The following is a 14,804-nucleotide window of genomic DNA, read 5'->3' on the forward strand; positions in this document are numbered from 1 at the left end:
GTGGTTTCGCTAACTTGGAACCTAAACGGTCGGAGAGGGATCCACGTGGCAGAATTCAGGAGATATTTTTGGAGTTTGGTTGGCCATGTTAAGCACATGCCCTGTCTTCTTCTCCCTATCTCTCATCCTTTGCGTTGCTTCCTCTTTTCACTGATACTATATTTTTTATTTCCACCTATCAGTCATTTACCATGTACATTAGTACGCAACGCACAATTCGGTGCCAAATTAGAGTTTCAGGGTCTCACCTCTCTCTAATCTGTTTGTATAAACTTTGAATGGAGGGAGACTTAGACCATGTACATGGGTGATATTTTTAGAGTATCATCAGTTTAAAAATTATTTTTATATTAACCAAACAATTAGAATGAGCTTGATTAGTATCATTCCAATGATTTTTTTGATATTACTATCATTTACGTGGCATCTCCTGATTGGTCGCATTTGTCAAAAATAAGAAAAAAATATTTATCTATTAAACAAATATTATAAATAATACTAAAATTTTTTAATGATAGTTTGTTAGTATCACCTATAACCATGCTCTTAATAATTAGGATATAAAACATGTGAATGAGAGAAGTGGACCCTAGTGATCTTTGTTTGTAGTGGCCTCAAGATTTTACTTTAGTCCCAAATTCGGAGGAAATTATTTTTGTTAATTAATCATTTATTCTTTCTTTTGTTCTACCTCATTCCAACTTACAAATTCAGTATCCAATTCATAAGTTGAACCAAAAGGAAAGACATCATTCAACCCAAGATTAGACCAACTGTCTTTCGTGACACACTTGCAATTAATATGATTCTTAAAAAATGTTAATGATTTTGTTTGGAACCAAAAGACAATAAGTTAGCAGTCAAAAAAGCAGTAAATGTAATTAGAAAGAAGAGACATGGTAATATAATAGATATTATGGATGGTGTGACGAATAATTGATCTAATAATCATTTCAGACAAGTGGACAACCCTACCTCCTGAGATGATCTTTTTAGCATTCTATGTATGTACTGGTTAAAAAAAGGTTTCAGAATCAAAATGATGATGATCGTATATTTGAAAAGAAGCCAATGATCTCTACTTTGAAAGAAGAGAAGATGAAAAGAAGCCAATTATGAAGATGAAGAAAGGGCATAACAGAAGATTGAGTGTTATCCTTTGTTGAGGAGTGCCCAACACAAATTAAAGAATGCTTCTTTTCCTTTGTTGGATATAATGTATTCAAAGACAATTGAAAATCCAGACGAGACGAGTCCACGAATAATGTGGGCCTTAAAAAGAGTCAGGTAAGGGAAGGCCCAATAACGAAAATAATGGGCTTATTATTAGCAGCGGCGGTGAGTTATTATATGTGTGGAAAGAAGGGCCAAAATCACAACTCACAACCCCCAAAACGCAAAAAACGCAAAATCGCAGAAAGAAACTTTGCAATCAAATCTCTCTCTCGGATCTCTGAGAGAGCGTTCTCGTAAATCCCTAACTATAGCTACTCTCGTGGATCCACCGAAAACCCTAGAAGGAAGAGCCCCTCTCCCGTCGTCCCTGGCATTTCGGATCTCGGATTTCCTTACCTCATGACTCCCTCCAAGGTCGCCGGTCATACCCGGTTCTTGCTCCACAGCTTTCATGATTCCGATGTCGACTCCATCGCCCTCCAGCTTTCTCAGGTACTTCGTTTTCTGTCTCTCACTTGCCGTCTAGTTCGGAGATCAGCATACGAAGAAATTTGGTTGGGTTTCTGATTTTTTTTAAAAAAAAATCAATTTGGGCAGTTTGTTGATTTTGGAGTCGAGACTAGTATTCCAGTTCTCAAGACCTGCCTGGATTGCTTCACCGCCCGGAGAAGCCATCCTAATTCGTTGCAGCTTGAGAAAGTTGTATCCTTGCTCTTTAAACATGTGCTCAAGTTGTCAAACCTTGCCACCCTGCTTCCTCACGCCCTCAATGATTTTGAGCTCACTCAAGAATCCGTGGATGATTTGACTACTACTTTGAATTTTTCAATCTCTGAGAATATTGGCTTTGCTCTCGCCCTGACCGATTTTGAAAGATTAGATGCAAAGACCACTGGTAAGACTGTCTCTTACTAGTTCTCTCATCTCTCTTTCGCTTTATCTACCATTTGATGACATTTTGCTCTTTCCTTTTCTAGGACGGAACTTACTGTTGGCTCAGATTGAGCAACTCTGTGCCAATACTGGCCAGATTCTTTCATCTGAGCTAATCCATTCTGTTCTTTCGTTTCTCCGCAAATCTGAGGATCTTTCCATGCATTTGGATTCCTTCTTACAGTTTTTGTCTTCTGCTCAACCTAGAGATGACTTCTCTTTTGCTCTAACACCTATGCTTGCTCAACAAGTTCATGAAGCTCCTGTTTTCAGGTGCTGCTTATGAGTTGCTTTCTTCTCTTATCCCTTATGTTCCGAATGCGTTTCTCAACAAAATTTTCCTCTTCTCCTGCAGGAGCATGGATTTTCACACTGATTCTGCTGATAACGACCTTGATGCTATCTTAGCTGAAATCGATAAGGAAGTCAGCGTTGGAGATCTCATGGGAGAATTAGGTTGTGGATTCACTGCTGATGCCCAACAATGCAAAGAAATCTTGTCTAGTTTTGCTCCACTAGGAGAGGCTACTATCTCAAGAATTGTTGGCAATGTTTCTCGGACCTGTGCTGATCTTGAAGATAATCAAACCACCTTTTCAACGTTTACTGTAGCCCTTGGTTCCTGCATTCCAACTGAACTTCCCACGCCAAGGTCGTGGAATGTTGATATTCTAGTTGACACAATCAAGCAGCTTGTAAGTCATCTGAAACTCTTATTACTTTGTCTAATCAATATCGTTGATAGTTTCAAAACTTCAGTTAGCCTTTTTTTGTGTGTATGTGTGTCTCACTAGCATGCATGATTATGTTTCTTTTACCAATGGAGCTGTGAAGACGCATCTAGCTTATTGTTAAGTGTTATGTGGTTCATGCTCTTAAGATTTTATGCTAAAGCAGGCTCCTGGCATAAGCTGGAGGAAAGTAATTGAGAATCTCGATCATGACGGATTTGACATCCCTAATATGGAGTCTTTCTCATTTTTTATGCGGATCTATAAAGCTGCTTGCAAGGTGTGTTCTCATACTCTCTAATTTGACTGTTTAAAAATATGTTTACTTCATTTTGTTGTTTGAGGGTGTTAATCTGATTCTTGCAGGAGCCATTTCCTCTTGATGCTGTATGTGGTTCTGTCTGGAAAAATATGGATGGTCAATTATCCTTTCTTAAGCACGCAATATCTGCTCCACCAGAAGTATTCACCTTTATGCATTCTCCAAGGAAGCTGGTGAGATACCACACATCTGTGCTTAGAGCTGTTCTTCCTTGTCCCAGTCACTATTCTGACCAGTTGTATTTCAGGTATATATTGATAACATGCACAGCCAAGAGCAACAGTTAGGACTATCCAATCATGCATGGCTGTCGCTCGATCTCTTGGATGTACTGTGCCAATTGGCCGAGAGAGGTCATGCTGTTTTAGTTAGTTCGTTACTCCAGTATCCACTCACACAGTGTCCTAGAACCTTGCTTCTTGGAATGACACACATCAAAGTATTTCTCCTCGACTGGTCTTTGGTGATATATGCTTGTAATCTTGCTTCTTTTTGTTTGGCTAAGTATGTCAATCCTCTTATTGCAGACTGCCTATAACCTCATACAGCGTGAAGTGGTTTCTGCTATTCTGCCAGTGATAATAACGAGTCCCCAGGATAGTGGTTTTATCCATAATCTCTGGCATCAAAATGCAGAACTCGTTCTGTGGGGGATTATAGATGCCCAACATCTCAAAGCAGACAGCATGCTCCGAATAATTGAAATCTGCCATGAGCTAAAGGTGAATAGAAAAATGCGTGGCAGTGGCTCAAATTATCTCATTATACTGTTTTTCTCTTTCTTACAGCAGCCTCTCTGTGTCTATGTACTAATCATGGCTTATTTATTTCAGATTCTCTCTGTTGTCTTAGAATCAGTTCCAGTCTCATCCAGTATCAGATTGGCAGTCCTTGCCTCATTGAGAGGTCTTTTGGACATTGAGAACTGGTTGCCTAACTGCTTGTATATGTATAAGGATCTCTTTGCTGAGGTAACATATCGTTTCACAATCATAGTTCTATTTCTAATTTTCTAGAGTTGAGAAGATGCTAATCTAACATTTTTTTTTCTTTTTCTTTTTCATATTTCAGGAGTGCCTCAAATTTGTCAAAAATGTGCATTTTAGCGAATCAGACGATTTCAGGGCCAAAATTTTTCATCCTTCTGATCCATTATCAGATCTTCATTTGGAAGCAACAACTTCCCTTTTAAAAGTTAGTTAGTTTCCCTTTTTGGTTTGGTTTTCGGCTCGTCCTTAACTTCATATCTACTGAATTATTTTGTTTGATAATGTATTAAAGGTTTTGAAAGCTCATGATAATGCGATTACTTCATCTCAACTGGTCGAGGAGATTGAAAAAGTCAATGCAGCTATTTTGGATTGTAATCCTAAGCTGCAGAATGGTGAGGCTAAAGATTCATCAGCTCCCAATGCATATGGAGATGATGTTGAGGCAGAGGCAAACGCATATTTTCATCAAATGTTTTCTAGTCATTTGAGTGTTGACGCAATGGTTCAAATGCTTTCCCGATACAAGGAATCTTTGGTTCCAAGGTTTGATATTGACAAACTATACATATTTGAGAATTTTAATTTTTCTCGTCATGTTTGTCATGCTCCTCATGCATAATGAAAATAACGAGATTGTTTTTTTTTTGGGCAGGGAAAAATTAATTTTTGAATGCATGATTGCTAATCTGTTTGAAGAATATCGGTTTTTCCCCAAGTATCCTGAGAGACAGCTGAAAATAGCCTCCATACTCTTTGGTGAGTAGGATATTTTACTTTGATATAGCGGGTGGTTTTTGTTGGGGAGGGGGAGACCATCATATCTTCTATGCTATTGTGTAGCCCCCAACATTTCTTACTGTACTATTTGAGCGTCTCTTCAGATTTGTATTGTTGTCGTGACATTCTCTTGAATCTACTGCGACTTATACAAATTTCAGGTTCTGTTATAAAACACCAGCTTATAAGTTCGCTCACTCTGGGGATGGCCCTGCGTCTAGTGTTGGATTCTTTGCGTAAACCTGCAGATTCAAAAGTATGGATTCTTTTGTAATTTATTTCTGTCTCCCGGCTTTTCCTGTGAGAGATCTGTCATCTTCTTTCTTTCCTGATTCGTGCAGATGTTTCTGTTTGGAAGCAAAGCTCTGGAACAGTTTGTGAATCGTCTGGTTGAATTGCCTCAATACTGTAACCATATTTTGCAAATATCTCATCTGCGTAGTACTCACCCGGAGTTAGTCACTGTTATTGAACAAGCACTTTCAAGGATATCATCTGGTAATTTAGAATCAGATGCCTCTGTTTCACACCCTGGTCCCTCACAATCTTTCCCTGGAAATGGCGAGGTAGGATTTGGTTTATTAGTTTTCTTTTGATTGAATGTTCTAATTGTCTCAATTTTGATCAACAATCTGTTTCAAACATGAGATCATATAGCTAGAGTTATCTATTGAAAAGGGAAAGAAAATTGATTGATCATTTCTGTTTCTAGTGTCATGCCTTTCATTTTTAGCCCTTTAGCCATAATGGGGAATTACTGTAAGCTGTAAATCGGTTTTTTGGATTTTTATGGTGAGATGAAATTAAAACTCTTTTTGTTTCCGTTGACAGTTGAGTGGTTCTGGAATTGGCCAACCTGCATTACAGCTTTCTTCTCCCCTACAGCTTCAACAGAAAAATGAAGTGCCAAGTGTGCCATCTAACGAGGCAAAGCCACTTCTGCCATCGTTATCAACTACTTCCGTTGATGTTTCTGTCAATCCTAAGGTGATGAATTTCTCTTGTTTTTCTTTTATAGACGTGTGTGGATGGAAGGGTTTTCATTTCATCTTGCTAGTTATTCCTGCAGAATCCTGGCATTCCAACTTCTTCATCAACCTCAACTGGTTTTGTTCGTCCAGCTCGTGCAACCACTTCAACAAGTAATCTCCAGTCAACTTAGTTTTATAACTGTTTTTTGAAATATAATAGGGACTATAGTTCTTTCCTATCAAGAGAAGAAATGTTATTAAAATTCGATTTTCACAGGGTTTGGCTCGGCTTTGAACATAGAAACCTTGGTTGCAGCAGCAGAAAGAAGGGAAAACGCAATCGAGGTACTTTACTATTTTACTACTGTCTATGCACATTCAGAATTATTTGCTTTTGGTTTTACATTGCATAAGGAATTGTCAGTATGCCAAATGTCTACTTTTTAGTATAAGTGACAATAATAATGTATTTTTTTTTTCCAGGCTCCACCTTCAGATGTTCAGGACAAAGTTTCGTTCATAATCAATAATATCTCTACAACAAACATTGAATCTAAAGGGAAAGAGTTTGCTGAAATTTTGCCCCAACAGTATTATCCTTGGTTTGCACAGTACATGGTTATGAAAAGGTACTGATAGTTGTATTCTTCATGCAAGGTTTCTTTCTTATTTTTTCCCTCCAAGTGTGTAATACCTGATAGAGCGATGTGTTTAATACCTGATAGAGCGAGCATCGAGCCGAATTTTCATGATCTGTACCTGAAGTTCTTGGACAAAGTTGATTCCAAGCTGCTGTTTAAGGAGATACTTCAAAATACTTACGAAAATTGCAAGGTTATTTTTCTTCACACAAGTGATTTGCGGTGATAAGTGTACTTTTTTTCAGCAAATTTTTCTCTTCTTAATTTCTTTTGTTTTGCAGGTTCTTTTGGGCTCAGAGCTCATAAAGTCGAGTTCTGAAGAGCGTTCTCTTCTTAAAAATTTAGGCAGTTGGCTTGGAAGGTTGACCATTGGAAGGAATTATGTTTTAAGGGCGCGAGAAATAGATCCAAAATCCTTGATTGTGGAGGTAATTGCTGCTATTTCCTTTAAATTGATCTCGTTCATTTGTAATACACAGTCAAATTGTAGATATGAACTTTGTTTTCGCATCCTTTGACAGGCCTATGAAAAAGGGTTGATGATAGCAGTCATTCCGTTCACTTCAAAGGTTGGTGATGGTTGATTGGCGTTCATAGCTGTTCTAGGGTTGATTTCCTGAGTTCTAATTTACTGTTTATTCAGGTTCTGGAGCCATGCCAAAACAGTATTGCTTATCAACCTCCCAATCCTTGGACGATGGCTATACTAGGGTTGCTTGCTGAGATCTATTCAATGCCAAACCTAAAAATGAATCTGAAGTTTGACATAGAGGTATCTGATAGTTCCTATTGAGCATCACGAGTTATTTTACATCACTTTTATTTGTGTATTTTATGTGTTGTTCTCATTTCGTCTTTCTCTTCAGGTTTTATTCAAGAACCTTGGTGTTGAAATGAAGGAAGTAGTGCCAACTTCCCTTCTAAAGGATCGGAAGAGAGAAATAGATGGCAATCCTGATTTTAGTAACAAAGATCCTGGAGTAACACAGATATCTCAGCCACAGATGATTCCAGAGCCTAAAACAATTTCTCCTCTTAAACAAATTGACCTACCTCTTGATGTTGCAAATTCGCCTAATACAGATGTTCCCTCGAAGTTATTATCACAGGTTATTTTATGTGTAGTCTTTTTTTTCTCTTTCTTTAAGCTATAATGTCTGTTTTACTTATCAATGATAATTATCCCCTTGGTTTTCCTTTTCAGTATGTAGCCCCACAACGTGTTTATACTAATACTTTGATGGATGAGGAGAAAGTAGCAACTCTTGGCTTGCCAGAACAGCTCCCGTCACCTCAAGGACTGTTCCAGTCAACTCCATCGCCATTGTTTTCTATTAGTCAGGTACGATTTTCATAGGAATGTAGATTAAAGTTATTATATAGATGATTGCTCAAATCCTTTCTACTTTTAATGTGATGGCCAGCAGCTGTCAGCAGCACTTCCCAATATTGGAAATCATGTTGTTATCAATCAGAAATTAAGCGCATTTGGTATGCACTTTCCATTTCAAAGGTTTGTGACTAATGGTCTCCTACTGGTGAAATCATTATGATTGTAGAGCATTGAAGCTATATTCTATTACACACTAAACTATTATCCATTGTCAGAGTGGTACCACTTGCCATGGACAGAGCTATCAAGGAGATTGTGTCTGGTATTGTTCAGCGAAGTGTTTGTATTGCATGCCAAACAACAAAGGAGCTTGTGCTAAAGGTTGGCCAATCTAAACCTTTCTGCTTTTTTTTTTTGTTCTTTTCCTTTATTACTTTTACGTAACTTGTTTTTTAGTTTCGTGCCTCAAAATTTTCCTTAACCCCCATTCGATTTCCATTGCTTTTGACTCCACAACTAAATTTTTTTATTTCCATTTATCACAAACATCTTCAGGGTTTTGATCTTATTTATTTATCGTTAATTGTTGTTTCTTTTTTGACTCCAGGATTACGCCCTGGAACCCGATGAGTCACGTATTTATAATGCAGCTCACTTGATGGTTGCGAGTTTAGCTGGGAGTTTGGCTCATGTGACTTGCAAGGTTTTTCCTTCTTATAAGGCCTTGGATTCTGAAGATTCTTTAGCTTTTTGTTTACACATTTACAATAATGCTATTATATCTCGGCCCTGTTACCCTAAACCAACAAGATCTATTTTTTCTCTGGTTTTTAATGCTCTTGTATTTTTAGGAACCCCTGCGCACTTCAATATCCGGTCATCTACGGAATTCGCTTCAGGGTCTGAATATTTCAAATGATGCTCTTGAACAAATTGTGCAACTTGTCACCAATGACAACCTGGATTTGGGTTGTGCTGCTATTGAACAGGCTGCTACAGAAAAGGTTTGTGTCAGATATTAGATCTCGGACTTTATTTCTGTTTCAGCTGATTGAATCAAATAACCGAAGTAGGTTTCCCTGGAGTGTAGGCACTTCCGTTTACCAGAGGGTTAATTTCTTCTAGTTACTAATTTTTATGTCCGTGTCACTACAGGCAATACAAACAATTGATGCGGACATTGCTCAACAATTGTTGTTACGGAGAAAGCATAGAGATGGTGCTGGATCCTCCTTTTTCGATCCAAACATTCTATCACAGAATTCCGTCAGTTTTATACCCGAATCCCTCCGTCCAAAACCTGGACACCTCTCCCTGTCTCAGCAGAGAGTTTATGAGGTACTGTTTTTAACAGGTAGCCTCTGGTATGTTCTGTGTTTGTATGACTAAACAAGATGTGTGCATTTTCAGGACTTTGTTCAACATCCTTGGCAAAAGCAGTCGACCCAAACTTCACACGGTTTATCTGCTGCATCAAGCTCATCTGGTGATGTTGCGCTTGGTAGTGGTTATGGTCCAGTATCAGGAAAAGTTGCTTCTGAATTTTTGTCTAATGCTGGAAACGCTCGGATGGACATGGTCTCCCGGCCATCAGATATTTCTGTGGATGGTTTTGAATCTTCTCCAGTCTCACTTTTGAGGTGCTTAGTTGTAAAGCAGATCGATAAAACTGCTCTCATTTCTATTCGTATATTTCACAGCTGAATGTTGACATATCATTTTACCTGTCTTAAAGCTCACAAGTCGATCCAGCTGGTGACTCATCCAGTCTTCAATTTACTAAGTCACTACCAACCTCTGAATTGAATCTGGCTGAATCCTCTGACGCTGCTACGAAAGTGAGATATACTGTGTTTTCAAATGATTACTCGCTTAGGTTTATAATGAATTACTAAGCTGTGCTTATTTATATACAAGGAAACTGGAACATCACTGCAGACATTGACTTCAGCTGCTACCATGGAACGACTTGGTGCTAGTAATATTACACAGCCTTCACTGTCCACGAGAGATGCACTGGATAAATGTCAAATTGTTACTCAGAAGGTTACTAAAGTGGTTATCCTGTGTTTTCCTTGCTGCATTTTTTTTTTGCTGCTTTATATGTGAGAAACTTCTTGAAACTGTTTCAGATGGAGGAATTAGTGGCTAATAATGCAGGAGATGATGAAATCCAGGTATTTGATTTCCTAGTGCCTAGGTGGTTATAGTGCAGAATTGTTATCCATTTACGTGCACCTAGAATAAATGAAATTAGAAGTTAATTTTGAAAACCTTCTCTAACTTTTGGAAATGGTTTCTGTGTTTTCCAATTGATGCCTATTTTCTTCTATCCAGTATGAATTCAATAACTAATGCAGATCTCATTGATTTTTCAGGCCGTAATTTCTGAAGTTCCTGAAATCATCCTCAGATGTATAAGCAGAGATGAAGCCGCTTTTGCTGTCGCTCAAAAAGCTTTCAAGGCTCTTTACGAGAATGCATCAAGTAACCTTCACGTCAGTGCTAACCTAGCAATACTTGTTGCTATCCGTGATGTTTGCAAGCGTGTTGTTAAAGAGCTCACTAGTTGGGTATGTTTACAACCTTTTCAAGATTTCACTTCGCTGATGTGCTTTGTTCAGTTACTTCTCCATTAATTTGTCACTATTTCTGTCAGAACACATAGGATAACACATATCATATAAGTGCTAGGTCGAGTCTGTTTCCTGTAGTTGGAGCCTATCCTCAACTGGTTATAGATACTAGATTTGTTTCTTTGGTATTTTTAGTTATAATTAATTATCTTTCTTCAAACTTTTGACACAGGTGATTTATTCAGAGGAGGATCGGAAGCTCAACAAAGATATTACTATTGGTCTTATCCAGCGTGAGTTGCTTAGCCTAGCGGAGTACAATGTCCACATGGCGAAGCATCTTGATGGAGGGAGAAACAGTATGCTGAATTGCTTAACCTTTGTTGATGTCCTTGTGTGGTAACATTCTTTTTTTGTTTTGGCTAGTGAACTTGTTTTAACAAGTTGTTTGTTACGCAGAGACCGCAACTGACTTTGCTATTTCTCTACTCCAATCCTTGGTCACTGAGGAGTCGAGTGTCATTTCAGAGCTCCACAGTCTTGTTGATGCGCTGGCAAAGGTTGCAATTTTAACATTCTTCTGCGTTTGTTGTTGCAGTCGCATATTCTTGTTCTATTATATAAAAAAACAGTTAATAGGTGTGAAAACATACAACTAGGGAAGGGATAGGTTCAATTTTTTTTTTTTGTGGTTAAATCTACTGCATAACACTGTTTATCATATAATGCCAACTGACAAGTATTGTGGTTAGGTTCAAATATTATGAAATTTGGCATTGTTATATTTGGTGACGCTGCAATTTGTATTCTTGTTTTGGTTGTAGCTTGCCTCAAAATCCGGATCTTCTGAGTCATTGCAACAGCTAATTGACATCATACGAAATCCAGTTACTAACACAGCTGGCCTCTCTGATAGTTCAACCGGAAATGATAACAACGATAGGCAAAAGGATGAGAAGGTGTCAGATGTCTTCATTACCGAATGTTGCCTGTAATCAGACTGTAAATGTATATTTGACATGTTAGCTTTTTCTTAGGTTGCGTGCAACACCACTAACACAGAAGAGAGTACCAGCTTGGATTATGTGGAATCAGATCCTGCGGGTTTCCAGAATCGGGTAATTGTCTGCATGTTATTAGCGTTTATGAACTTCTATATTGATTTAGAGCTCTACCTTTTCTTTTTTAAAAGTTGATTGGGAATTGCATATATCTAAATTTTTCACTTGCAAAAGAGTAAATCAAAAGCTAAAATGTTTGTATCAGCACAATGAATTTGCAAGCTACAAAAAGGATTTCAAAACAAACGTTTCTATGAAGCTATTTTCGTTCAGTATGCATGTTTTTTTCCTTATTTTTGTCTTGTAGATGGATTTTAAATTTTCACTTTAATTCGATGTATTTAGATACATGTGTTTGTAGTTTGTTATCTCTTCAGTTTTATGTTTGAACATACATCTCTCGTACTTCTTGTTTATATCTTGTTTTTGTCTTCCTCTGTATGGTTTGGCAGGTGTCCACGCTATTTAAAAACTGGTATCAAATCTGCGAACTTCCTGGTGCAAATGAAACCGCATGTTCACAATATGTCCTGCATTTGCACCAGACTGGATTACTTAAGGGAGATGATACAACAGAGAGTTTTTTCCGAATTCTTCTGGTGATTTTACCTTTTAAGAATGTTTTAGCATCAGCACTTTCAAATCTTGAGAGGCATCATTATTGATTTTGGCTTTCCTTTCTGTAGGAACTTTCTGTTGCTCATTGTATATCTTCTGAAGATATTAATTCCGGTGCTGTGCAATCTCCTCAGCAACCTCAGAGTCCATCATTCCTTATCATTGATATGTATGCAAAGCTTGTTTTTTCAATATTGAAGGTAGAGTGCTCATTTTTTTTTTTGCATTCTTCGTGGATAATTATACCCAAAATACATTGCCGGCTAAGCTTTTTTTGTTTTGTTTGTTTCTTATGACAATCTGTTCAGTATTTCCCTGAGCAGGAGTCTAGCAGTAGGTTATTTCTTCTTTCAGAGGTAAGGGGACACATACTCTTATTGGAAATAAATCTAACTTCTACTATAATGGATGGAAAAGGTGAGTGGTATTGATTACCTGTTTCAGATCATGGCTGACACAGTGAGATTTATTCAAAAGGACGCAGAAGATAAAAAGACATCACTCAATTCTAAACCATATTTCCGATTGTTCATCAACTGGCTACTGGACTTGTGTTCCCTGGATCCTGGGACGGATGGTGCAAACTTTCAGGTGCATTTTGTTGTCCTTGAAGTAGCTGCTATTAATTGTTATCACTTTAATTAATCTTTTGTTGCAGGTTCTCACAGCTTTTGCCAACGCCTTCCACGCATTGCAGCCTCTTAAGATTCCTGCTTTCAGGTTAGGACACAAACCTATTTCTCACCGTGCTTCTATTAAAACTTAAAAATTTGAATCTCTCAGGAAATTTGAGGGCAGTCAAATACCTATGTTGTCAAACATTTCATGTTGTTGACATATGTATCTTCTTTTCTTTGATCTGTGATCCGTGTTTTATACATTTTTTTTCTTCTCCACTGAGGTTTTTATAAATTTTTCCAGTTTTGCATGGCTAGAACTTGTCAGCCACAGAAGCTTCATGCCCAAACTACTTACAGTAAATGGCCAGAAGGGTTGGCCATATGTTCAGCGCCTGCTGGTGGACTTGCTTCAGTTTCTTGAGCCATTTTTAAGAAATGCTGAACTCGGAGGACCGGTTTGTGCCTTTTTCTCTTCTGTAATTGTTTTGCATTGGACACTAAAGGATATAGTCGATGGTAACTTAAAGTGGTCTCTTTTTTGGTGTGTTTATTAATTGCGTAGGTTCATTTCCTATACAAAGGGACATTGAGAGTATTACTGGTTCTGCTTCATGATTTCCCAGAGTTCCTATGTGATTATCATTTTACTTTCTGTGATGTGATTCCTTCAAGTTGCATACAAATGCGGAATATTATCCTCAGTTCTTTTCCACGGAACATGAGGCTTCCTGATCCTTCTACCCCAAATTTAAAGGTACGAGATGATAGTGGAGATTCCAGCATGTTCAACATATTTTAAAGAAAATATATTCCTTGTAGGCTGAATTATCGTGTTCATTGCAGATTGATTTGTTACCTGAGATAGTAGAAGCTCCCTGTATCCTTTCTGAGGTTGATGCTGCGCTAAAGGCAAAGCAAATGAAGAATGACGTGGATGAGTATCTTACGGTAATGGGAACACCTGATTCTTCAATTTACTTATATTCACTTTGGTATTCTTGAGATTATATCAAGAGATACTCATATAATTTTTCTGCAGTCGAGGCAGCAAAATTCAACTTTCCTAAGTGAGTTGAAGACAAAGTTACTTCTATCGTCCAGCGAGGCTAGTTCAGCTGGAACCCGTTACAGTGTACCATTGATCAACTCGCTTGTGCTATATACTGGAATGCAGGTATGGGTCTAATTTCTATACAGCCTTTTCTTTTGATTTCTAGTTTATTATATATATATATATGCAAATAACCGACATTGCGATAACAGGCTATTCAGCAGCTTCAGGCCGGTGAGACACAGGCTCAAAATGTTGTGGCCTTGCAGATGTTCAAGTATTTAAGTATGGAACTTGATACGGAAGGGCGGTATCTGTTCCTTAATGCAATCGCCAATCAGCTTCGATACCCCAACAACCACACTCATTACTTTTCTTTCATCATGCTCTATCTATTCTTCGAATCTGATCAGGTGAGTTTGCTTTGCTTGTCAAGAGTTGTGTGGAAAAATTAGTGAGCATGGAAATCTGATTTTTTTTTTCTTTTTCTTGGGATGAATGAAACAGGAGATCATACAGGAGCAAATAACTAGAGTGCTGTTGGAACGGCTAATTGTGAACAGGCCACATCCATGGGGACTTCTAATCACATTCATTGAGCTAATAAAGAACCCAAGATATAGCTTCTGGAAACAAGCCTTCATCAGATGTGCGCCTGAGATTGAGAAGCTGTTTGAATCGGTAGCCAGATCCTGTGGTGGCCTGAAGCCTGTCGACGAGGGAATGGTTTCGGGAGGTTGGGTCTCAGACAATTCTCACTAGCTCTTTAGCTTTCAACTTGTATATATGTATGCGTATTTTGATATTATGTTGTAACAATTATACATACAGTAGGAGAGATTTTAGGAGTCTTAGTTTATTTATTTAACTTCAAGATTCACAAACATGTTTTCTAATTACAAAAAAAAAAAACACTATTATTCCTTTATCCTTGCTCTTAAGGGTCTGTTTGAGAATTAGTTAGGTGAAAACATGTTTGAGAAATCGGCGGGGATTGTGTTT

General features: G+C 37.9%; 1 protein-coding gene across 3 annotated transcripts; it reads left to right on the forward strand.

Moving 5' to 3' along the window:
• Positions 1-1,216: 1,216 nt before the first annotated feature.
• AT1G02080 (transcription regulator) lies at positions 1,217-14,795 on the forward strand (the record flags this gene model as incomplete). 3 transcript variants are annotated; one of them, NM_100088.5, is made up of 50 exons in its annotated part: positions 1,217-1,287; positions 1,488-1,668; positions 1,774-2,071; positions 2,154-2,382; positions 2,465-2,804; positions 3,004-3,120; positions 3,207-3,335; positions 3,410-3,601; positions 3,690-3,884; positions 3,996-4,133; positions 4,234-4,356; positions 4,444-4,697; positions 4,807-4,910; positions 5,093-5,187; positions 5,273-5,497; positions 5,763-5,918; positions 6,001-6,073; positions 6,180-6,247; positions 6,386-6,531; positions 6,628-6,736; positions 6,825-6,971; positions 7,065-7,112; positions 7,187-7,315; positions 7,410-7,652; positions 7,748-7,885; positions 7,971-8,056; positions 8,152-8,257; positions 8,484-8,579; positions 8,728-8,880; positions 9,032-9,214; positions 9,287-9,516; positions 9,612-9,714; positions 9,794-9,922; positions 10,009-10,053; positions 10,255-10,449; positions 10,685-10,811; positions 10,912-11,012; positions 11,277-11,411; positions 11,490-11,570; positions 11,966-12,112; positions 12,200-12,331; positions 12,440-12,487; positions 12,576-12,722; positions 12,790-12,851; positions 13,053-13,206; positions 13,314-13,505; positions 13,595-13,699; positions 13,791-13,925; positions 14,015-14,215; positions 14,310-14,729. In NM_100088.5, the coding sequence occupies 50 exons, from the start codon at positions 1,217-1,219 to the stop codon at positions 14,562-14,564; spliced, it is 7,296 nt and encodes a 2,431-aa protein (NP_171710.4). In that variant the 3' UTR covers positions 14,565-14,729. The 3 variants fall into 3 exon arrangements, with proteins under 3 accessions (NP_171710.4, NP_001184889.1, NP_001321578.1); NM_001197960.2 differs by lacking the exon at positions 1,217-1,287 and having other exon boundaries at positions 1,369-1,668; positions 3,007-3,120; positions 14,310-14,795; NM_001331324.1 differs by lacking the exon at positions 1,217-1,287 and having other exon boundaries at positions 1,383-1,668; positions 3,007-3,120; positions 7,968-8,056.
• Positions 14,796-14,804: the final 9 nt, after the last annotated feature.

The sequence above is a fragment of the Arabidopsis thaliana genome (assembly GCF_000001735.4).
Source record: "Arabidopsis thaliana chromosome 1 sequence".
NCBI classification, from domain to species: Eukaryota; Viridiplantae; Streptophyta; class Magnoliopsida; order Brassicales; family Brassicaceae; genus Arabidopsis; species Arabidopsis thaliana.